The sequence below is a fragment of the Haliotis rufescens genome, unplaced genomic scaffold (genome assembly GCF_023055435.1).
Source record: "Haliotis rufescens isolate VD_foot unplaced genomic scaffold, xgHalRufe1.0.p SCAF_4, whole genome shotgun sequence".
In the NCBI taxonomy this organism is placed as follows: Eukaryota; Metazoa; Mollusca; class Gastropoda; order Lepetellida; family Haliotidae; genus Haliotis; species Haliotis rufescens.
In genome coordinates this window covers 8305921-8333154 of record NW_025964112.1, presented here as the reverse complement: position 1 = coordinate 8333154, position 27234 = coordinate 8305921, and the positions used below count along the sequence as shown (strand labels likewise).

Below are 27234 nucleotides of genomic sequence, written 5' to 3'. Positions count from 1 at the left end.
GGGACGACAGCTGATCAGTCCATCTTTTATCCCCTTAATGCCGAGCTACATGCAGGGTAACAATAAGTAACAAGTATTAATGTACTTTGGTATTACGCGGCCAGGAGATCTTAACACCGACATTCCGCTCTCCGGAAAAACACTTTGTCCACTGAGGCATAGCTGATTACATAACAAAAGCTAACAGAGGGCGAAGCTACATTATGATGGTCAAGCCCATGAATTTTAATATCCTCACATCTCTACACAGTCATGGTGCTCCATAGCCTTCATATGTAAATTACATTTTATTAAAAAAAACCCATTCCTGTAGGTCTCATTGCTCCACAAACAGAAAACAGTTTTACTTGTGGTTTGCACTTAATCCTGTGCACAACGCACATGTCACAATCAAGCAACTTTGGTCGCTTAGAGTGGCTGGATGGGGGACCTTGGTCCGCAAGCTTGACTCCTGTGGAGTTTCTAAGGCTTTGGTTCTGCCCAAGTCTGAAACACAAAATATGTCTCGGAAGGCAAGTGACTTTGTCTGAAATCTGCCTCTGTTCATCCAGCAGTGAATGGGGGTACCCGCTAGGTATCCTATTGGTGTGATTGCAAAGCTTCTAGCGCCTTATAAGGTAGCTTGGGTTGTATTATTCTCCCAGGGAGCTGAGAATGAATTATTATTATTATTATTATTATTATTATTATTATTATTATTATTATTATTATTATTATTATAATTATTATTATTATTATTATTATTATTATTATTATTATTATTATTATGTAAACCTCTTGTGCTTGCAGAGTGTCTGCTCTCTTGGAACCATCGAGATCAGAGTGGAGAGACTTGAGGTTTCGGCTGGGTACGACTGCACACAATGCCAGCTGATGATTCGCGTGTGCGTGTTCGAGAGGGGGCGGCCACAGTGTGAGGACTTCCAGGAAAGTCAAGTACTAGGTACGACCTTTTTACTTCTACTCGTTTAGCAAAGACAGCACTTAATATGGTCAAATCGTGAGATGTTTTACATGCAACGGATGCTCTGATAACGTCGCGTTAGTGAGTCAACGGGTTTTGAGCGGTAGCAACCAATAATATATTATGAACTACAGCACGTGTTTTGTCTTTGGTAAAACAGACGAATTCAAGTCGAAATATTTCTGGCATTATAAGAGCAGTCAGTATCCACTGAACCCATCACAAGACATTCTATAAATCTTCTGAATTGCAAATAAAGAAGTATTTAGAAATAAAAGAGATCGCTGGTCGCTGAAATATATGTAGATTAAATTTTATATAACAAATATAGACCGTTAGAATATGATTAATAGAACAACTTCAACAGCATATATAGACGATGTTAAGTTCAGAAAGGAGGGTTTTGAAAAGCTTCAGTGTTCCTCTATCATAATAGAGAGTGATCTGGAATAAGAGGTGTTTCATCTAACCTTGAATCTATTACAGTCGGTATTCGTCATTTTTCGTCATTTAATCAGTCCCAATATGCTTTTGTAATTACTCTTAATTACAGTAGTAAACAGACGTGTGTAGTTCTTAAAACTTTTACTCGCCGCAGAAGGATAACGGTGGTAATGTAACGCATTTTGCGAAACCACATCAACATTTACAATTACTTTTAATCCACGAGTAAACATTGAAGATATTTAAGTGGTACAATGACCTTAACACCACTAGTGAGGAAGTGTTTGCGTCGATGAGAACCAGAACACATGTCATTTTTTATCGAGGGAAAAGCGTTCAAAACTCCCCCAACAAACCCTAAAAACTAGCGTTTCTTGGAATGAAGTAGGGAGTAGCCTACATCCTCGAGAGCGGTGAGAATCTTGGCAAGTCGTCATGACCTACTAAGACATCCATCAGGGTGGTAATACAGTTAGCTCTGACATTTGACAGTCCTATAAAGAACATACCTATGTCAAGACATTTACCCGCCTTCTAAGTCGCGCAATTCCGCCCAAGTCAGTGTTAGCAAACTGTTGACTTACCGATATACTTGCCGACCTGGGTATATGTAACGCTGAAACCGACAGGACTCCGACAACACGTAGTATGTGAGGAGGGATTGGCATATTGAACCATGTCTTAACAGATGCAGATGAGTTGGTCTGAGATAGATACCCAGCTATGCGGAGTGATGAATGTAAGACCCGTGTCTGAAACACCCCTTACCAAGCAATGCGGAGTGATGAATGTAAGACTCGTGTCTGAAACACCCCTTACCAAGCAATGCGGAGTGATGAATGTAAGACTCGTGTCTGAAACACCCCTTACCCAGCAATGCGGAGTGATGAATGTAAGACCCGTGTCTGAAACACCCCTTACCCTGCAATGCGGAGTGATGAATGTAAGACCAGTGTCTGAAACACCCCTTACCCAGCAATACAGAGTGATGAATGTAAGACCCGTGTCTGAAACGCCCCTTATCCAGCAATGCGGAGTGATGAATGTAAGACTCGTGTCTGAAACACCCCTTACCAAGCAATGCGGAGTGATGAATGTAAGACTCGTGTCTGAAACACCCCTACCCAGCAATGCAGAGTGACGAATGTAAGACCCGTGTCTGAAACACCCCTTACCCAGCAATGCAGAGTGATGAATGTAAGACCCGTGTCTGAAACACCCCTTACCCAGCAATGCGGAGTGATGAATGTGTCATGAATGTTACTAAGAGTGACAAAACCCTTTGCATATTCATAAGCAGTCTCTGGAAAAAACATTGTCCATTGTACGATTCCGACTATATCATAAGCATGTGTCTAGGAATCAAACCGTTGACGTCCGTCACAAACACATACAAAGGCAAGGCAATTGTTAACCTTAAAAAAACACAGGAAAATATGGTACATGTCAAAATAGGGAAGTGGACATATTTTCTGTCACTGATGCGTCTAATTTTGAAATATCCTCCTCGTGTCGACCATAAAACTGTGTGAAAGCTTTACCCACGCCGTCAATATTGTAACCTGATTAATCCAAATTTGAGCAAGAGTCGTATGACGCTCTTTGAAATTTTCAGAGAAAGTGCATGCTTGACTGTACCTCAAAAGATAAATGAAGACAACAAAAGCTGCAGCTCGACATAAAGAGAAATTTGACTGTTGGAAGGTTGAAGCCCTTCCTCTGGACATACTGTCTTGTGGAGAGTTTTCTGTCAATCTGAATCTTTTTGCACATCTACGAGTATTAGCACATGCTCAAGAGAAGTGACTATCTAGGAATAAGCCACCCAGTGGTTATTGAGCAATGTAAATAAAGCGACAAAACCCTTTCCATATCCAATAGAAATATCTACATTAAGCAGTGTCGGTAGTACAATTCCGACTGTATCATAAACATACGTTTATGAATCACTATCAAATGGTGATGATACCAGGTGTTCGCGAAAAGGTCAGCGTATCCTGTCCCACCAGTGGCACGCGTCGCAACACATGCAAAGACAAGTCAATTTTCACCTGAATAAACACGGGAACAAATGGTTAAGTCAAAATAGGAAATCATATCTGACATCATTTCTGAGGTGAGGTGAAATGGGGTTTAACGTCGCGTCCAAGATTATTGCACTTATATAGCGACGTGCATGTACGTGTGTGTGTGTGTGTGCGTGTGGCTGCTTGTACTAGACCGGACTGATGCCGATTTATAGTGCTAGCTCACTGAGATACCATGCCGCAGTTTAACATGAATACCCCACTCAGACACAGTATACTGACTCCGAGCCGACCAGTCCTTGTTTTAGCCCCTTAATGCCGAGCGCCAGACAGGGTAACAACAAGTACCATCTTTTAACGTCTTTTGGTATGACGCGGCCGGGGATCGAACCCCGGACCTTCCGCTCTCCGGGCGGACGCTAGACCACGGAGACTGTCTACATCAATTTTGGTCACTGATACGTCAAATTCGGAAATGGCCTCCACATGTCTACCATAAAACATATGTATCCGAAATGTGTTGTAACGCATTGTTACAATGCATTAAAGTCTGTTATTTGTTATTCGTAAATATGCATTTATTTAAAGTTCAAAATAGGTTCATAAATATAAGAGTTTCACTGACGCACACATTATGAACTTAATTTAAATGCTCATTATGAATAACAAATAACAAAGCTAATGCTAACAATGCGTAACAACACGTTTCGGATTACCAGACACCATAATTTAATTAATAGCCCTGCGCAAAGCAAAGGGAATGATAAGCCTGGCGTCCATTTGGTGTTCAGATGGGGACTGGGATGGGATTGTGTTTTCTTTGACTGAAAAAAAAAATTCGTCTTCAGGTATTACTTAAAAATATTTGAAAAACTGGTAAAAAAATAAAATGTACGGCATCTCCTTTCACTGAATAAAATTGCGTGTTTGGAAGCAGTGACCCAAAATATCCTGCCTCAAACAAAAAAACAAAAACAAGAATTTCTCCCCCTCCCCAAGAACATTAGATAGTTAATCCTTACATTAGTGATGTCACATGCATACATTTAATCTCTGACTAGACGATTTCCTCTGCTACCCCTCGGTATACAGCAAACACCAAGGGCGGGTCCAGATAGCCAGTGTGACACAACCAATGCATTGTACTCCTCGAACGTGGCTAAGTACACATTGTGTACGTACCTCTCGTGACTGTAGTATCACAGTTGAGATTACTTTTTGTTGATTGTCCGTTTTTATTCGTGTAAGATCCATTTGTAAATAATTTCTTTAAACAATGTTTTGAGTGCTTTCAAGAACATATCATTTCTGTGTCCATGTTTTATCGTAGCAACAACGGGCGGAAATGGAGCGGGATTGCAATAGGAATTTGTATTCATGAGAAAGTGACAGGTAAACACGGGCATTTAAAACTTTTTCTCACATCCTTTAGATGTTTCCTTGTTTATCGTGATGTCAGTTTATGTAGGTGTTATTGCCATTATTTTAGGGATGAAAATATAATGATTCTGCGGATAGCAATGTCTTTATAATTACATGACCACCTTTTCAAGAAATGTTATTATTCTCTTGATCGTGAGATTATGTTATTTGTCATGGACGTGTGTTTTCAAACACGTTTTCTGTGAAATTGAATTTATGCCAAACTGGTAATCAAAATATCCAAAACGTCATTATGTGTTTATGATGTATGGAAACAACTGGCTGGAGATAAAAGCGATTTGGACTGTGTATATTAATAAGAGAATTAACAGGAAAATAGAAGAACTCTTCCTCAAAACTTGTATTTTATCCCAGATCATGTTGTATTATGAAAGCTGATGAGGACGTTAGTGTAACGATGGAGCTGAACAATCTCATTTTTTCACAACACTTTTTAGGGGTGTGGGTAGGGTAGGGTGTGCCCATACCAGTGTCTGCACCCCGTTTTAAACCCGGTAGTATATACCAGTATCTACACCCCGTTCTGAACCCCGGTAGTATATACCAGTGTCAACATCCCGTTCTGAATCACGGTAGTATATACCAGTGTCTACACCCCGTTCTGAATCACGGTAGTATATACCAATGTCTACACCCCGTTCTGAATCACGGTAGTATATACCAATGTCTACACCCCGTTCTGAATCACGGTAGTATATACCAGTGTCTACACCCCGTTCTGAATCACGGTAGTATATACCAGTATCTACACCCCGTTCTGAACCCCGGTAGTATATACCAGTGTCTACACCCCGTTCTGAATACGGTAGTATATACCAATGTCTACATCCCGTTCTGAACCCCGGTAGTATTCACCAGTGCCTACGCCCAGTTCAGAACCCCGCACCAATGTCTACACCCCGTTCTGAACCCCGGTAGTATATACCAATGTCTACACCCCGTTCTGAACCCCGGTAGTATATACCAGTGTCTACACCCCGTTCTGAATCACGGTAGTATATACCAATGTCTACACCCCGTTCTGAACCCTGGTAGTATTCACCAGTGTCTACGCCCAGTTCAGAACCCTGGTAGTATTCACCAGTGTCTACACCCCGTTCTGAACCCCGGTGGTATTCACCAGTGTCTACGCCCCGTTCTGAACCCCGCACCAATGTCTACACCCCGTTCTGAACCCTGGTAGTATTCACCAGTGTCTACACCCCGTTCTGAACCCCGGTAGTATTCACCAATGTCTACACCCCGTCCCACGTTAATGCCAAGGCCACAGTGACATCACGCTGGGCGGAAAAGGTCATGTTTAAGGATGGTTAGTAAGCTAATGTTTTTCACAGTTTTACTTCCAAATCCCTCTATATCCATTATCTCTGAGCTGCCTAAGCTAGGGAAGTATTTATGTAAAACGTCTACTTTTAACAACTGAAGTGAGGTATATTTTGTAGTAGATGTTCCAAAGGAAGTGAGTGTAAATACGAGGCCACTATACCCATCTACACTATTTCACTACGTTGCAACTGCGTGTTTTTTCTTTTTCATTTAAAAATTATTTTTTTTTTATTCAATTAAGTATATGATGTTACATAATGTAATGTTAAATAATGTAATGTAATGTAATATACTTATTATGTGAAGGTTACATACCTATACAGCAGACAGTAAATTATAGATGGCTCGTCATAATACAGGTGTACAACAATGTTAACAAGTAGTGAAATTAGCAGGCAACATTTGCCATGCATTTTGGGGTCATCATTAACTAAGTGTGAAGCTAAATCCTTACAGCACATTAGTGGGAATTGTTCATGCTCAAAATACAGACATATTGACAAGACGGTTCATTTGCCATAGTTTTCCATTTTCTGTCTAACTGTCTTATTGTATTGGTTTTTTTTATGTGCAATTGATTTCTCTATCCGAAATACTAGTATATCCCCAAAACTAAAGTCTTCAGAAAGTTTTCAAGTGACAATTTGTTCTTCTTAATACTTGCTACTTGTATATATTTTTTGCATTCCAGTATGATGTGCTTTAACAGAATATTAGAGTTGTACCCAAGTAAAACAGAGCATTTTGTAAATGTAAATTGTTTTGTACATTTTGTATTAAGAAAACATTCGGCTTTGGCCCCAATCTCTTTAACATGCTTACAATCCCAATAAACATGCAGTGAGGATTTCAGTATTAGTTTCACAGAATGAGCATCGATCATCATCGAGAATTTTCATTCTTAACAGTTCTTTCTTTGTACAGATGATGCGATGAATAAATTTGTATTGAAATCAAGTAATTTTACATCTTTTGTACATTTTCTGTATTTGATGAAAACATCGTTCCATGATATAAGTCAAGAATGGAATCCCTGTTTTCACGTACTGTTGGGAGATTTGTTGTAGTTATAGTCCATAGCGCTACAACTGTGTGTTATGACTGTGGGAACGTTTCATAAACGGCAGCTGCCTATTCACGAATGAGTAAATGCAGTAAGAATGATTATATATTGTCTTTTGTTTGCTGATCGTCCAAGCCTGAAACTAGAGAAATTTGAGAATAATGTCCAAAAGTACCGATGACAAATAACTTTTAAAAACACGTTAAAGACAATGGAGCTTCATCGGCATGAACTGTATTTCATGAATAAGACAGAATCATCATGTATCATGTGACTAGACGCATGGTGAAATCACAGCTGGTTGTGGCAAAGACAAGTAATAAATAATCATGGCGAATGATTTCATTTCTGCTTCTTTGAAACTTGTAAAATATTTATTAAAACTACACCAGAGCATTTTACGATAGTCTCACAATGAATATTTGTCAATGTCATGTACGGGAACAACAGGACCGAATTGAGGTAACAATTTTTCTTTGGCAAAGAACACTCAAACAACGCTTTGTCTTCTACAACTCAATATACAGTTCTTTCAGCCTTTTCTCACTGATCAAACTGTTGAAATACCTTTTGGGAACAAGACCCAATATGTTTACCGATATTAATCTTGATCACGTCGCCACCACTGAAAGTCATTGATGCCATTCCCAGGTCAACATATATGATAGTCTTAGTCAACATTGGATGTACTTGTGGTCAGTCTTAAGCCCCGGGGCATGACTGGACATTGCCAGGTAAACCTAAAACCAACACATCAAAGGAAGCGTGATATGCATACCTCAACATGTTTATTATTACAATTGTGATATATTACATTATCCGCATATCGGCATTCGTCAACATTTGTAAAAGAGATATTGTTTAGTAGAACACTGACGTCAGAAGCATTGATGAACAAAAGTGTTCATTTGAGATATGTGACATATTCTTTCACTCAAATATTCGTACAATTTGGTCATCGGTGCTGAGGGCACCAGGGTACCGTTGTACAAAACAACCTTAGCACTACGACTGTCGTACGTCTGTGTGAAGCTATTGGATATAAGATCACCTTAGCGCTAAGATCACTTTGTACGATGGCACCGAGTGATGTTGAATGTCATTATATATAGGTGATAAAAACACAGCTAATATATGCCCCTTTTCACTAAACATTTAATATATGCAATAAAATATTTGTTGTGGGCAACCTGTTATAAATTCCATCTTGGAGGATATTCAGAAATAGCATTTGTGTTTATTTAACGTAAACATTAATTAACACCTTAGTTGAATTGCGTGTATTGGTTATGACGAGGTCTTATGTCCTTAAAACCTTTGAAGCGCTCCTGCCAAATAAGAGCACACTGAAGGTATCTTCGCTTCCTGAAAGGTGTACCATGTGTCATGTAACTATTATCGCCAAGTTGCCATGTTTGGATCCAAAATAGGACTGGTAAGCTGAATGTGGAGAGGCCATGAAAGGCGCTGGGTGTGTTATGGTATGTGCGTCCGGGAGCGCTTGAACTGATGGGCTAGGTAGAGAATGTGCTCGACTGACTCCGAACACTGTGGGTCGTACATGAATAAAAGAAATAGAAATATATATTTTGAAATATTTTGAGATAATTATCATATATGTGTTGAAAATTATCTACATATTTATTCTGCAGTCATGATGAAAGCTACTGCATGAATTAGAAAGTTCGTATTTATTTTGAAAAATATAACGCAATTTAGTAATAATATTTACTTTGTTAAACATTATTCAAATTGTAATTGAGTTATATTAGATGTCTCAAATATAGTATTTAATTTAATATTTTTCAAACCCTAGAAGCTGTTTTAGGCTAAATGTTTATGATTCGATCATATATGCGTTAAAACCTTGGGGAATATACGGTAAAGGTGAGTGTACAGACTGAAATGGGTGTTCCACTGTGTAAACGTCGTACCACAATAAAAGATTATCTGACTGAATATGTAACCGTTACTAGATGCTTGCATATCCATACGAATGAGCCAACGAGCGGATTGTCACACTCATTCCCTCACAAACACCGAGGTTTTAAAAGTTAAAATGAAAAAAAATTCTCATTGAATCCGATTTTACACGTTTAGCACAGGTAAAAAAATCCCAGGTGGATGTTTAAACAACTATTTTGTGTCGATAGATCCTATTTTCATTTCCTAAAAAGTTGTTCAAACCGGTCGTGCTGTAAGGTCTTCTTGACACGAGTTTCTAACCGAACACGCCATTCCTCACTTCCGGATTTGCGCGATTACGCTTCTTAGCACCTGTCTGTGGCTCGCCCGGGGTGCGTCTTTGATTTGGTCAGCTGTACGGTTGCTTTGAGCTCGCTTGATTGGATTTGTTGAAAAGAGGCTACCAAGAGACCCGGGTCCGACCTGGCTTTTTCTGACAATTGTGTGGGGAGGAATTAGCTCGTGGATGTCAAAATAAATGTTATTTTAAGAAAAACCTCTTCTAGTTGACTAAGTTATTTTTCATTTTGACCTTGAGCGTTAGGTTGAGTTAGGCATCCTTGCTGTTTCTCTCAATCAGTGCCAGCGAGTTGTTTTAGATAGTTTTATCAATTCAATATCATTTAATGGAAAAAGTGTTTTATGCGGAATCTAACTTACAATGCCTCCTTAACGTTTCCTTTGGCACGGAAAGGGTGTCAAAACAAATAGTAGTGATATATTCTCATCAGTGAAAAAGGTATATTTTTTTCTACCAAGAACAAGGTGTTAATTCATACATTCCTTAGCTATAGGGATTCATTCAAACAGTAAAAGTGGAAATAGTCTCTTGTGTTAAAATATGTTTTTCCTTATATTGATATAACAAAGAGCAGATTATCCTCACTAAACCTGACGATATGAATCAACCTTCACCAAATGCCAAAATGTTTGTAATATTTACAACATATAAATCTGGTGTATACGTATATAAATCAAATTAAACTGCCCTCAGAAATTAATTTACATTTGGTTAAAGTTGCCTATTGATTAAGATTACGTCTTACTTTTTCAAATGATGTAAACGATCATACGTCATGCTGTCTTTACTTTTGAGAGGTAGTCTAGTGGTAAGGGGTGCGCTGAGGGCCTGGGTTCGATTTGGTTACTATGTGTCAAGCCCATTACTTGGGAATCCAAAGCGGGTGCATTAAAAATGTTATTAAAATGTTACAGGATTAAAGTAGCACTAACTACGCGCAAATTTGCTAGCTATTAAGGACGCCATTAATAAGAGGATAAAAGAAGGTCGGCTAAGAGTTAGTGTCTGTGTAAGGTATCCGTGTTAAACTGCCGCATGGCATCTCAGTTGGCTGACACAGACACAGACAGACAGACAGACAGACAGACAAGTTATGATCTATTAACACGAAACTTCAGACAGGGATTAATCTAGGATTTTAAGGTGGCCTAAGTTTGATATATCCTTATACGTTATCATTTCGGAGATACTAAAGAATGGCATTTCAAGTCATGTTTGCAAAGTTAGAAGAAAAGGTAATTTTTATATTCCAATTTGTATTTGTAGACATAAGCCGAATATCGATATATATCCCTGAACTGATTACTATTGCACGTCCCTACGGGAATGTCCGGTATTTCAAAAGTACCGGCCTCAAAGCAACATAAGTCGATTTACATTTGAAACACATACGCTTCTTTTGACTAGCAAATATAAGATTTGAAACATATATATATGTTGTTTTGTTCCAATTGGTATGAACAGTTTGGCGAATACACACATTTAGTTACACCATGGCGTATGGGTGTTTGTACAAGTACTACATTGCAACGTCAGTAGATGTTATGGCCACATTTAACCATATTCCAGTCAAGTCACGGCACAAGAAATGGACTTCATTCCTCGGTCGGCCGAACACTTTAAAGACTAACTAACGAAACGCCTTCATACATGCAACAATTTCAAATGTATATGTATAAGAGACATCGACTTACTTCATCAAAGTACAAGCTCTCATATATCAGTAGTGACTTGGGCCTAGGATGAGATCACCCTAGATTGACTTGGGTGTAGGATGAGATCCACCTAGAGTGACTTGGGCCTCGGATGAGATCCCCTAGAGTGACTTGAGCCTAGGATGAGATCCCCCTAGAGTGAATTGGGTGTAGGATGAGATCACCCTCGAGTGACTTGGCCCTAGGATGAGATCACCCTAGATTGATTTGGGCCTAGGATGAGATCACTCTAGAGTGACTTGGGTGTAGGATGAGATCCTCCTAGAGTGAATTGGGTGTAGGATGAGATCCCCCTAGAGTGAATTGGGTGTAGGATGAGATCACCCTCGAGTGACTTGGCCCTAGGATGAGATCACCCTAGATTGACTTGGGCCTAGGATGAGATCACTCTAGAGTGACTTGGGTGTAGGATGAGATCACTCTAGATTGACTTGGGCCTAGGATGAGATCATCCTAGAGTGACTTGGGTGTAGGATGAGATCACCCTAGAGTGACTTGGGTGTAGGATGAGATCACTCTTGAGTGACTTGGGTCTAGGATGAGATCACCCTAGAGTGACTTGGGCCTAGGATGTGATCACTCTAGAGTGACTTGGGTGTAGGATGAGATCACCCTAGAGTGACTTGGGTGAAGAATGAGATCCCTCTAGAGTGACTTGGGCCTAGGATGAGATCCCCCTAGAGTGACTTGGGCCTAGGATGAGATCACCCTAGAGTGACATGGGTGTAGGATGAGATCCCTCTAGAGTGACTTGGGCCTAGGATGAGATCCCCCTAGAGTGACTTGGGTGTAGGATGAGATCCCCCTAGAGTGACTTGGGCCTAGGATGAGATCATCCTAGAGTGACTTAGGTGTAGGATGAGATCCCTCTAAAGTGACCCTGGCCTAGGATGAGATCCCCTAGAGTGACTTGGGTGTAGGATGAGTTCCCCCTAGAGTGACTTGGGTGTAGGATGAAATAACCCTAGAGTGACTTGGGTGTAGGATGAGATCCCCCTAGACTGACTTGGGTGTAGGATGAGATCCCCCTAGAGTGACTTGGGCCTAGGATGAGATCACCCTAGAGTGACTTGGGTGTAGGATGAGATCACCCTCGAGTGACTTGGCCCTAGGATGAGATCACCCTAGATTGACTTGGGCCTAGGATGAGATCACTCTAGAGTGACTTGGGTGTAGGATGAGATCACTCTAGATTGACTTGGGTGTAGGATGAGATCCCCCTAGAGTGACTTGGGTGTAGGATGAGATCCCCCTAGAGTGACTTGGGCCTCGGATGAGATCCCCTAGAGTGACTTGGGCCTAGGATGAGATCACCCTAGAGTGACTTGGGTGTAGGATGAGATCACCCTAGAGTGACTTGGCCCTAGGATGAGATCACCCTAGATTGACTTGGGCCTAGGATGAGATCACTCTAGAGTGACTTGGGTGTAGGATGAGATCACTCTAGATTGACTTGGGTGTAGAATGAGATCACCCTAGAGTGACTTGGGCCTAGGATGTGATCACCCTAGAGTGACTTGGGCCTAGGATGTGATCACTCTAGAGTGACTTGGGTCTAGAATGAGATCACTCTCAAGTGAATTGGACCTAGACTCAGACTAATCCCCCAAGACTCAGAGCACTCCACCCTCGTAGGCTCAAATGTCTCCCAGGGCTCACCTGACTCCCCTTACTATTTCAAATGTCCATGTTTGATTGTCTGTTCTGGTGTGTTGGAGGCGTATGTTGTTGGTGTTGTTGGGCGTGAGAGTTGCTTGGCTGACACATGTGCCCACTCCTATGTTGGTGCCTACACATGTGTCCAGTCGTTACAACTTACGAAAAAAACTAATAGTTTTACATCAGAAATATCTCAATTCGGACTGATGAAATCATTTGAAAGAATATTTTATTTATGTTTTATGTCTACATTATGGAAATGGTTTTATGATACACGGTACCTTTCCTTGCGCGTGTGGATATGTTGGGTTGATAATAGTCGGTAAAAGTGCATGTTCCCTTCAAACAAACACAGACAAACTTTATAACGTGAAACAACTTCGTGTGCATAACTGGACTCCCCAAGGTCTAGTTGGTGTGCTGTTCCCGATATCAAAACTCTATGTTAGAGCGTCATGTACATCATAGTCATGTACATACACTTTACACATGAGATATTGACAAGGTCCCAGCTTGCAGACAAGAATTCTTAAAGTTCACGTTTTCGCAATAACTTTGTAAATTCATCTGAGGCAAAGGCTTACCCTTTAGGCGAACAGCTGGTGACATCATTGATGTTCAGTAATCCCGTCACGTCAGTTTCGCCGCTAGTTTGAATTTTATGCCCAATGTTTTGTTGGAAAATTCTCCAGCATTGACGTTTAATATTATTTTATGTTTTATACTTCTGTTTACGACAGGGTTACGGGTGGCCCAGTCGTCTAAGGCGCCGCGATTCGCTGTTTAGAGTTGCGTCCCTTTGGCACGCTGGGAACCTTTGATTGTCGGTTCGAATCCCTGTTCGCCCCGATTATGTTTCTAGGTTTGTCAGCACCATTCCCGTGTTCATGGGTTCCACTGAAGTGGTAAACGTCTGAGACCTGCATCACTTCAGGCTTTCTACCCACATTAAGCTGACACGCCGCGATATAACTGGAATACTGAAGCGGAGTCAAACCTAACTCACTCACACTGTTTACGACAAGAGAATTGGTTGACAACAACATCTGTTGTTATATAATATCAAATACAATAAAATCGAAGGAAAACCAAGATATGTTATTCTCTAGCATTGACGTTTTACATCTCTTCAATGGCTGTTTGCAACATGAGTATTGATTCATAACATCTGGTGTTACATAATGCCAAATAAAAAATGCAGGTAAAGCCTTGGGGTTGTTTGACATAGATATTTGATATCATCCGGGCAAGAGATAAGCTATATATATATATATAATTTTGAATAAATAAAAGTGACAAACCCTCTCCATATTCATAAGAAATCTCTGTCAAAAGCAGAGTCCATTGTACGATTCCGACTCTACCACGACCATGTGTTTATGAAACACTATCAAATAGTGATGATACCAGGTGTTTGCGAAAGTTAAACTTATCCTGCCCCACCAGTGGCACCCGAAGAATTCACATGTCTATAGAAATAATGTTATTTTGGTTTGTTTCCATTGTATCCAAGTAAGAAGTAACTCCCTTAACCAAGATACGTTTTGGCTTACATGAAATGTGTATATCCTGCTGTATATCCTCATTACATATTCACAATGTGTATTCTCGGAATTATAAAGGGCAAGTATACTCTATGCTTATCGATGATCTGATTTCGTTCAATTACCATCAAATAGCCATTTCCCTTCCACTGATTTACCCACCGTCACTAGAGGTAAAGGAGACCTCGTCTGTTTCATATTTAGATCTTTGCATTGAGATGCAGAGTGACAAAACACTCTCCACAAGACGGTATGGCAAGAGGGCGACTTCAACTTTTCAATAGTCAACTTTACCTTCATGTCGAGCAATACTCCAGCAGCTCCAGCCTTTGGTGTCCACATTTCACAACTTTTGACATACAATTGAACATGCTCTTTCTATCGAGATTTCTAGGAGCGTCATACGACTGTTGCTTAGAAGTTGTTTGATCAATGTTACAACATTCAAGGCCTCAGTAAAACTTTCAAAATGTTTCATGGTGGGGACGTGTGGAGGACATTTCCAAATCTGACGCATCAGTGACAGAAATGATGTCTAATACAATTCTCTATTTTGACTCGTACCATATGTTCCCGTGGCTTTTTCAGGTGAACAGTTGACTTGCCTTGGTATGTGTTTGTGACGAGTGTCACCGATGGGGCAGGATACACTCACCTTTTCGTGAACACCTGGTATCATTACTATTTGACAGTGATTCATAAACACATGCTCATTATATAGTCGGAATCGCACAATCGACTCTGCCTTATGCAGATATTTCTTATGAATATGGAAAGGGTTTTGTTGCGTTATGTACACTACCAACATGTAATATAGGTAAAGAGAGTGTACTTAGCTGTTCGTTGTGGTATGCAGGCCCTTCTGACATTCATACAATGTTTGGGGCGGTCGGGTAGCCTAGTGGTTAAAGCGTTCGCTCGTCCCGCCGAAGACCCGGGTTCGATTCCCGACATGGGTACAATGTGTGAAGCCCATTTCTGGTGTCCCCCGCCGTGATATTGCTGGAATATTGCTAAAAGCGGCGTAAAACCATACTCACTCACTCATACAATGTTTAACATGCACATCGTCAAGAATCACAACTAAGAGGAAGTGTGAATTAATTAAATTTACAATAGAAACTTCTCTGCCAATATCAGAACACAACAGTGTCTGTGGGCAAAACTTTGGAAGATGCTGGAATTCCGCGCGGACAACAACCGTCTTCCACAAGGCACAGGCATTCGCACGTCCAGTCGAGTTGGTTTTGGCCGAGTGTTGTGTGATAGGGAGCTGTGTCTAATATGAAGGGCAAACATCTCGCCAGGCCCCGTACACAACACTAGCTTGCTGCATACACAACTAGTTTGAAGCTCTCTTGTAAATTAAACACCACGCTGCCTAAATTGGTCCCCTTGTCAACCCTCTTTCCGTTCGTGACAATTTCAAATTAGTTATAATTGTTATTGCTGCTCTTTCTTACTGACCCGGTCTGTTTGTCTTAACAAAGGTCTGGATTCGAAGAATGCGCGTAGGCACTGTGCGGTATTGGAATTTCAGTCTTCGCCTGAGAAAACTGCTTTCTCAGCATCTTCAGTTAGGGAGTTGTGATAACCTCTAGGTAATTTGTTATGTCAGCTTGAAACGCTTTGGAGAAGAATTGAATCCTATTTGATATCCCCTGACATGGGTCTTTTTGTCTGGAATGACAATACCTTGGAGCTATTTCTAGGTGATTATTTCCAACACGTGTAAAGATGTCGACAAAGTTAAAAGCGTCAAGGTATAGACAGAACACGTATTTTTCAAATAAAGATACTAAACGACTTGATCCCTAACGTATATACTTATATTGTCCACAATTAGTTCATTGTATGAAAACTGAAGGTGTTATGTTAAATTCAATCTATTTATTATTCAGTAAGTGAAATTTATAAGAACGCCGTACAAATAATGGCCTCGGGGACAAACAGCTGCTAGTTATGGATTTATCTGTACTGTACGTAAAACGAATCGTTTCATTCAAACAAGTTTAACATTCCAATAGTGAAGAGTACAGAAAGCTCAGTCGTTAGGGAACTCATTCATACGGATCTATCTAAGCTGCAGAGTGGGTGTTAATTTATTCATTCTTTCGTTCGTTCATTCGCTAACTCGTAGTGACATAAACATAGTTAATTATATGGGTATATTTTTGTTGTATCCATTTCCGGGAGTTAGAATTGTTTAACTACCAAATTTCATTCCTAAAAACACAAGAAAATAAATCTCACTAATCAAGCTTGTTCTTCTGCAGTTTGCTACAGTGAAAAAGCAACTGTTAATGTTTGAACATCTTAATGGGTGGGCAACCTTACGGACTATGCGGATTAATTGAACGTGGATTCACTGCGTGGTTCGTGATGTAGGAGTATTTAGCATCTCCACCTGTGTCAGAACTGCCCTACTTTCTTCGACAAAACTCCACCTACTTCGTATCTTCTCACAATACGCACGGCGCCTTACCTTCTCCCACATTACGTCATTGTTGTATCACAAAATCTTTTGAAATCCTCAAATCCCCTTTTCTTTTGAACATTTCTAAATATCTGGCAAGAACCTGTCGGGATTCGCCACAAACAACCAAATAGAGTTGACGATTGATAGCTTTCGTATTGACCGGATTAAGAGTCAGATTTTACGGCCATACACATAATCCCTCAACAAACATGGCGGACGCCGGTCTCTTCTCGCGAGATTCGCCGTTAATTTAGTAGAGAGCGCGGTTGTTTTATTAGGACATTTCGTCATTCATCAGCATCGATTGTAAATTGAGCGTAAAATGTCAGGCATTCAACGGCATTTACTTCCATTGTTGCCATGGTGATAAATATTTTTCGCTTCTTAAATGTAGAACGGACAGAACGTCCGGCATTGTTTTCACACGTCCTCTTTGTGGACACATTCTGGAAGCCCTGCTTGTAAGAGACATATTCGGAAGCAAATAACTATTTGAAGATCCTAATTAGGCATGTATTGAAGATTTAACGTGTTCGTGTTTCTTCCTATGTCTTAACGGACTCATTGCCTTGAATTGTCACCACACAGAATACTATTTAGGGTAGTTTATTGAACTATCTAGAATGAACTATTGGGATGATTGCGCTGAGTAGTATCAGCTTGAACTCTAGGACCGTGTTTTTCATCTTGTTTGGACAGACCTGATGCAATGGAATTCCGGCATTGCCTATTGGTAACATCCAATTCACGGTAGTTTATTGAACTATCCAGAATGAACTTTGAGGCTAATTGGGCAACCTAGTGTCGGAGTGAACTGTTTGACCGTATTCTTCCCGTCTTGTATCACTGTATCATTTCATAGAATATCGACATTGTCCTTTATGGTGACAAATATGCCACAAATATTACACTCAATAAGTATTACATAGGGGCACGGATGGCACAGTTGTCTATGGTGGTGCAATTTGCTGTACAGTGTGGGGTTTCTACAAAGAAACCTATGATCGTGGGAGAGAGAGAGGGGGGTGGAGAGGGGGGGGGGGAGAGGGAGAGAGAGAGAGAGGGAGAGAGAGAGGGAGAGAGAGAGAGAGAGGGAGAGAGAGAGGGAGAGAGAGAGAGGGAGAGAGAGAGAGAGAGGGAGAGAGAGAGAGAGAGGGAGAGAGAGAGAGATATTCTACAAGGTGAGACGTACGAGTACATGTAATGAGCTCAGGCGAGGCGAGTGAGTGACCTAGATTTTAAAGCCGATTTGAACATGATTTCCGTTGTCATGGTCTCCGATGATTACAAGTTTGAAATGTTAACGCTTTTTCTGGTAAATTGAGACTATTTACCTGACATTTTGAATATAAAATAATCATAAACCAAGTCATTTTGGGGCTTTGAAATAACCTTGAAAGAGGTTTAGCAACTGTTTTTCCATGTGTGGTAGTTAAGCCAGTGTCAGCTGGCATATTGTACAGTGCGGTGTTCAACAGCACATAAACAAAACAAAATCATATAGATATGACCCGCAGAGTTCTTTGAATAAATGGCTTCGAAAGTTTCAGCTGTTCCACCAGATGGTCTTCCTCCCATTTGAACACAAACGAGCAAGAAGGTACAGGTAGAAAGAAGCACCATGAAATAGAAATACATTCATTAATTGTTTGGTATTCAACGCTAGACTCGGGAATATTGAGTCTATATGACGGCGGTCTTTAAATAATCGAGTCTGGACCAGACAGACAATCCAATGATCGACATCATGAGCATCGTTCCACGCAATACGATACGATGACATGTATCAACCACGTCACCGTCCCTGGCCACCCGATAGTTTTAGTCGCCTCTTACGACCAGTACAGGTTGCTGTGGACCTGTATTCTTACCCGGAATCCCGACGGCTCAGAAATACATTTAAAACGTTTTGAATAGGTTTTACTGAACATAAAATAGAGGGAAATGGCAGTGAAGCTCACCTGATTCGTTTCAGGTTGTTCATTAATTGCAACAGTCCACGTACTGTAAGTGAGTTTGAATACAGTGAATTATATATTATCTGAAACAAAAATTGTGGTTGTTTTAAGATCTATACATTGTTTAACAATTTACTTGTCAACGAGGTTGTTTTGGTGGGGACGGACAGGGTGACAGCTCAGAAACTCTAAATCACGTAATTCTATTCACACAGTGTTGCAAGACATTACTCCTTAACGTACTTTCCTCTTCACTTCCGTTTTGGAGATGAACAGTGATTTGACTTTGTAAAGGGCTGCATAAGTATATTTCAAAGTTAGGATTGCCTTGGTTTTTTTTCGGATGAACGATTGACTTTGCATGCGTTTATGACCCGTGGGGCGTGAAACGCTCACCTTTTCGCGAACACCTGGTTTCATCACTATCTGATGTTAATTATCATATGCTCATGATATAGTCAGAATGGAATGGTACAATGGCCTCTACTTTAAGCAGAGAAGTCTTATGATTATGAAAAGGTATTTGTCGATATTATTCATTTCGATTACTATAGTTTGTTTAAATATTTAGCGTGTAGTAAAGTACATTATTATAAGTTATTACTGATACATACATATACACATACACATACACATACACATACACATACACATACACATAAACACACAGTGAAAGTGAGTGAGTATGGTTTTACGCTGCGTGTAGCAATATTCTTGCAACATCCCGACGGGGGACACCAGAAATGGGCGTCACATATTGTACCTACGACGGGAATCACACCCGGGTCTTCGGCGTGACGGGCGAACGCTTTCACCAGTAGGCTACCTGACCGCCCCATACACACACAGAGACATACATATGCATATATATACAGACAGAGATATACACACACATGCTCATATATATACATACACAATTCGATCAGCTCAAATAGTTTCATGTGCTAAATACAGCCAAACATACCGTGTGGCTGTAATTATTCACTCTTCACCAAGTCATATTTCAAAGATCTGGGTTGCATTATAAAGTTCATATCACAAGTCAAGTTGACTTATTGACATACTCCACAAAAGTGCACATATTTCACAGATTGTGAACGGATCAACTAAAATCCACCTTAATGCATGTAATACCCCTCTTTCATAAAACTGCCAAGACAAGATAACCTATAAGGATATGTCGATGTTGTACATACTGGAGTTCAAATGCATTACGTCATTCGCGAAAAACAACAACGTTTGAGTGGCATGCTTGCCACAAGTAAAATATGTCAGCATTTTAATCTTCACATACTTTAAGATATATTCCTGGCAAGAAATCGTCTACAAAGTTTATCCTTCTAGGAAGTAAATCTCTCGTTTACATCCGGAGTTCCAGTAAGATATCCCTCTCATTTAACACAGTATGTTCATGGGCCACGGCATGACAATGACTACGTCTTTGAAATTCTTTTGCTGGGTGAACAAAACTCCTTCTTTGATGTGTTATGCAAAATGACTACTATCCTGGACGCTTCCAGGACACGCAGAACATGCAGACCAGATCCTGGGGACGCAACATGTGTCTTGCGATGGCTAGAAATTGTATTTAGACGTTGAAACGCACAACGGTTGTAAATATGTGGTCCAGAATTTCTGACATTTGTCCCAAAACTCGGATATCGGAGAGTAGAGCGGAAGGAAACGTTTTTTTTACTTAGATTTGTTTTACTTCAGTTGCAAATGCAAAAAGAATGACTTCCTATTTCCAACTCTCTGGCAGGTGCTCGCAGTTTGTCACTCAAACATTCTCATTACCGGAACCCACAGTAGTTTTTTTTCGTTATTTGCAATGTCAGAAATAATGTTTTGCGTGGCTGTTTAGACTCTCTCGGTAAGTGACTTTGCACACATTTCCACAATGAAAAAAAATTGATTTTCTATGAAATACGTGCAGATATCTAGTTCAGACACAGCTTAGCCCCGCGAGACATGCTTCCTACTGATGTGACACACTGCAAGACTTCCGGGCGTCATAGTTTCCAGTCTTTGAAAGAAAATATTTTGATTCATTCAATGGAGAATATACACTAACCTCCTTAATATATACCTATTTATATATATATTAAAGAAACCCAATTCGAAAATAGCATCTTTTTCATTGTAGGTCTACTTTAACGGATACATTTAAGTTGACATCAAGACCTGGTGTCATGACTGATTTTCAGCGACCTATTCATAATATTTTGCCTTTTATACCCAATAGAATCTGTTTCGGCAGATAATTGTGACTGGTCATTCTCTGGCTAACGTTTTTTATTTCCTATAAATCCTGACAATATGATATAATAGTGTTATAAAAACTGATGACACATTCATATTCACATTCACCAATTTGTCATTCTTCTCGTAATGCATGGATCAAACGCAATATAATATTGTTATAAATGACCTGTCATGCGTGACATACATGTAATGTAACGCTTATAGGGTATGTCGAAGATTGGTATTGAGGTAATGAATGCAGATAACACAAAGGGTTTTCCCACATGCTTAAATGTGGTTTCTTGAAGACGAGCTCTCGATACAAATACCATGAAGAGTTTTGGAAGTAGGAACATCATATCACATACACCAGACAGCAGTCAGGTGTATGTATTTGTATCCTTACAAAATGGAAAAATGTTTAATCTTTTGAAGACGCGGTAGGGTAGGCTAGTGGTTAAAGCGGTCACTCATCACGTCGGAGACCCGAGTTCAAGAAATCACATTGGTACCGAGTGTGACGCCCATTTATGATGGTCCTGGAGTGATGCAGTTAGGATATTACCCATGGCAACGTTCAAAACAATCACGTACTTATATGTTAACGAATTATCAACTTGTGATTGATTTTGCTCAGTTTTATCAAAAAAATCTGGACATTTGTACATATGCTTTCAAAGGTCTAAAGGATGTCCTTATCACGTTTATTTTATTTATCAAGCATTAGTCACTAATCAACAAATTTGTTTCTCTATTCACTAATTCGTGAATATTCGAAACTTCTTAAAATATGCAGTGGGGGTGGAGATGAATCGTAAATATTGACACATATTACGAAAATAACATTTTAAAAAGAGCATAAGTCTAAGTATGGCTTTGTTTGTTCTTTTTTTTTTTACCTTTTGACTGCTGTGGCGGAACAAGCCACAGGACTTGACACCTCTGCGTTAAAGTAGCCAGCGATAGGGACAAAGGCAGTAGAACCTGCTTAAGTACGCTCATCGTTACTGCTTTTCTCTAGCTAACAACACCATTCTCAAACCTTTCTACAAATCTTCGCAAATTTGAAAAGTTTTACAGCTGAAGAGAACAAGCAGTATGAGATGTTTGTAGATTAACAAAACGGATTAACCATGTCTGATTTAAAGAAAATAATCCACGGGGTAATCCTAAAACCATGTTTCTTTTTCGAGGGATTCTGTTTATCAAGTTGACAAGGAGTGGCTATTATGTTTGTAAATAATCAACGTTTTTTCTCTCCTCTGTGTCGTGGACAAGGAACACATTCTCGAGGTCCTACGGCCTTGGGAACGGTCACATTTAGCTCTTGTCGGACTAGTTCCCAATTGGGTGGTAATATGTCGCATCCTACCATCAATCGGTGAAGTCTATGGCAGTTAAAGAAAGACTTTTGGACAGACGTGTGTTAATGACAAGACAAATGACATGTCTGCCTTTGACCGAATTCTGTGTCCAAAATGGCCCCTATTACTGATGTGTAGCCTTTTAAACAGAATAGTCGATAATGGGAGATGAGAGATGCGAAAGTATCGTTATAAGATGAAGGGTATTGAGGAGGCTGACGAATGAAGTATGATTTGAAGTTTCTTCCAGGTATTACATAATATCTAATAAATGTCTTTATGTACTGGTGCTGTTGTGTGTCTGATATGAAGTATATGTAGGGACACGAGTGTCGCAGTGGTAGAGTAAGTGGTAGGGTGCAGAGTTGCCCCCCTTAGTAATGCAGGATCTGCTGATCGTGGCTTCGAATTCCCGATTCCTCCTGATCTTTGGTTTGTCGACACCCTATTCGTGCCTGCTTAGTAAACTACGATCATACGATCGGGCTCAATAAAGGGATACTCCGTGATAACCGTGAAATACTGTTCGACTTATTCACTTGTAATGCGTTCATAAATATCCATGCCAGTTCAATATCTCTAAAATTTTCGGGAGAATCGATTGTAAAATTTGCACGTGTTCAATAATCGACTTTCCGGATAGGTCACTTGTTTGACGTGAACGTGCTGTATTGTTGATCATGACGTCATAGTTTGTGACATCACAAATTATTAACGTTACGACATAAAATATATCAGTTGCTTTCGACAATATTTCTTCCTTTATTTGCAAGTAGCGTAGCTCTAAGGTGTTATCAATGCTAGAAAAGACGAAGATCATTTAACAACGCCGCCATTTGCAAGTTCTGGACTTCATAACATCATGAAGGACATACGTGTAGATGTGGCTGCACATCTTAACCATTGTCACCATGAACAAGTGTTTGTTTCCAGAAGATATATTTTTACTGTCAATACCTATTTCCTGAAAACGTCTATACTCTGTAATTTTGACACATTTGGTGTGACGAAGTCTCACAATAACACATCTGATACGAGGGTTGATTTATAAGTCTTGAGCCTCACACAGAAGGAATTGCATGATAGTTGTTGTTGACATTACATGGTGTTATAGAGTCACAAAACTTGAGTCAACTGAGCACATTGTTTCGCTTTGACAAGTCAATAAAATAAGCAGGGGTTTGTGACCTTTGGAAATGGACAAACGTGAGGTACGTGCAGAGATCAAGTACTTGCAGAAAAAGGGTTTAACACCAACAGCCATCCAGTAACATAGCAGTACAACACTAGGACGGGTGCCCTTACTATACCACCGTAAAGAGGTGGGCAGCAGAGTTTCAGCATAGCAGGGAAAGCCTTGAAGACGACCCCCTTTCTTTGAGACAGGAATTTGGTGGTACATTTGCTGGACCCAGTAATATATCTCCGTTTTGTACCGCTTTGTTAAGCCTTGGAATCCAATACGAAAGACGAATGGACATATCTTCAGGTTTGGTTTCAGTGCCAAAAGTACTCGTGTGCTTTTTACAGATTTCTTCCTCAGTTTCTATACTGGGCTTAAAGTCTGTATTCTTTCTGTAGTACGACCAAATAACCAGCAATTTAGAGCATGTTTTCCTTACAAAACTCGCCCAGTCTCAAATTATCTTCTGCATCGCCAGCATTATTATATTTCGAGTCAGCGTTTGATGTTGACTTAAAACGTGAGAATCGTAGAGCATTTGGAACACGGAATTTGCACCAGCAAGTGTCACAAACGACAAATCAGACTAGCGAATTAACATTTGCAATCCTTTACGTTCGGCGGTTGGCAACGTCTATTTGTTTCCTCAATCCATTATTGTATTTGGCGTGGCGGTCAATTTAAGCATATAACCAGCTGGAGTTGGGATGCCAAAAATGTTGAAACGTACACCACAGGTGCGTCATATTTAGATTTCTTTTGGAGAGGCACTTCCGATCTTCTCACGTTTATAATTTGCAATTCAGCAGTGCACCACTGGCACGACGGGATTTAGATTTTTCAACATAAAACATTGTTTGGGACTCGTTCCATACTTGAGTTAAACCTTAACAAGAAGCATATTTTTTGACAGTAAATGTTAGTGTCTGCACAGAGAGGATTATCATTTATTTAGGAGTAGTAATAGCAGCAGCAGCAGCAGCAGGAGTAGTTGTAGTAGTAGTAGTAGTAGTAGTTGTAGTAGTAGTAGAAGCAGTATATCATTATAGCATAATTCCAGCAATATCACGGCGGGGGACACCAGAAATGGGCTTCATACCTTGTTCCCATGTGGGGAATCGAACCCAAACCTACAGCGTGACGAGCGAACGCTTTAGCCACTAGTATAACCCTACGTTTCTCATAAATCCTGCTGGCAGTAAGTGTGACATCTACACAAGGTTGCCAGGAACCTGGACATAGTTTAGATGCAAATCCGTGGAGTATATTTGCACACACATCAATAGTCACACTTCAATATGCCTTGTATCAATCCTTGATGCTATAGAGACTCAATTTCGGTTATTGATATGTTAATCAAGGAAAGCAAAAGGCAACCGTTGAACATGTTAAACCCACTATAAAAGCGATTATATTATAGAAAATTAATATTGCTATTTTGAAATTATTCCCAGGAAACCATTGTATTTTTGCGAATTCTTAAAACATGTGTTTTACACCACTACTACTTATTTTCTATAATTCATTTGATAATAATTATTGATGATACAAAATGATGAACGAATTGTTGCATATCAAATTTGATTTCAGGAAACGGTCCTGTTTTAAGAAGATCAGGGTCCTTATTCATTACAGAGGAAAATACGCTCGGGGTAAGTAACCTGTAATCTTTTAACTTTGTTGTGATGACCATGGCTCATTGACAATTGAAATGTTTGAACAAAATCATCTCATCGTTGTCAGATTTGGCTTTGGTTAAGAGAATACTGTACAAATACTGTATCAAATTCTCACGAATATTTTATACACAACATATGTCAGTCTTGATGCCATACACCATGTAAAACATCACCACTACACCATGTAACACATCACCAATTCACCATGTAACACATCACCAATTCACCATGTAACACATAACCAATACACCATGTAAAACATCACCAATACACCATGTAACACATCACCAATACACCATGTAACACATCAACAATACACTATGTAACACATCACCAATACTAACACATCACCACTGCACCATGTAAAACATCACCACTACACCATGTAACACATCACCAATACACCATGTAACACATCACCAATACACCATGTAACACATCACCAATACACCATGTAACACATCACCAATACACCATGTAACACATCACCAATACACCATGTAACACATCACCAATACGAACACATCACCACTACACCATGTAACACATTGCCACTACACCATGTAACACATCACCAATACACCATGTAACACATCACCAATACACCATGTAACACATCAACAATACACTATGTAACACATCACCAATACTAACACATCACCACTACACCATGTAAAACATCACCACTACACCATGTAACACATCACCAATACACCATGTAACACATTGCCAATACACAATGTAACACATTATCAACACACCAAGTAACACATTGCCAATACACCATGTAACACATCACCTATACACCATGTAACACATCACCAATTACCAATGTAACACATCACCAATAAACCAAGTAACACATTGCCAATACACCATGTAAAACATCACCACTACACCATGTAACACATCACCAATACACCATGTAACACATTGCCAATACACAATGTAACACATTATCAACACACCAAGTAACACATTGCCAATTCACCATGTAACACATCACCTATACACCATGTAACACATCACCAATTCCCCATGTAACACATCACAAATAAACCAAGTAACACATTGCCAATACACCAAGTAACACATTGCCAATACACAATGTAATACATTATCAATACACCATGTAACACATTGTCAACACACCAAGTAACACATCACCAATACACCATGTAACACATTGCCAATACACAATGTAACACATTGTCAATACATCATGTAACACATTGTCAATACACCGTGTAACACTTTGCCAATACACCATGTAACACATTGTCAATACACAATGTAAGAGTGAGTGAGTGAGTATGGTTTTACGCCGCTTTTAGCAATATTCCAGCAATATCACGGCGGGGGACGCCAGAAATGGGCTTCACACATTGTACCCATGTCTGGAATCGAACCCGGGTCTTCGGCGCACAATGTAAGACATTGTCAATACAGAATGTAACACATTGTCAATACACCATGTAACACATTGTCAATACACCGTGTAACACTTTGCCAATATACCATGTAACACATTGTCAAAACACCGTGTAACACTTTGCCAATATACCATGTAACACATTGTCAATACACCATGTAACACATTGTCAATACACTGTGTAACACATTGTCAATACACTGTGTAACACTTTGCCAATATACCATGTAACACATTGTCAATACACAATGTAACACATTGTCAATACACAATATAACACATTGTCAATACACCTTGTAACACATTGTCAATACACCATGCAACGCATCACCAATACTTCCCTCACATACCACAATACATCCACCATCCAAAGGGAAAGCTGACTATTGGAAAGTTGAAATCCTCCCTCTTGTCATACAGCTCAAACCACCACCAGACACCCAC

At 39.8% G+C, this 27234-nt stretch overlaps 1 protein-coding gene across 1 annotated transcript in view; it reads left to right on the top strand.

Annotated features, from left to right (window-relative positions):
* Window positions 1–27234, top strand: part of LOC124135852 (fibropellin-1-like) — a 60808-nt gene that overhangs the window by 17704 nt on the left and 15870 nt on the right. Inside the window, exons 2-3 of the mRNA XM_046501474.2 lie at window positions 790–943; window positions 25270–25331. Coding sequence (XP_046357430.2) covers window positions 790–943; window positions 25270–25331 — 216 coding nt within the window. The remainder of the gene's footprint in view (window positions 1–789; window positions 944–25269; window positions 25332–27234) is intronic.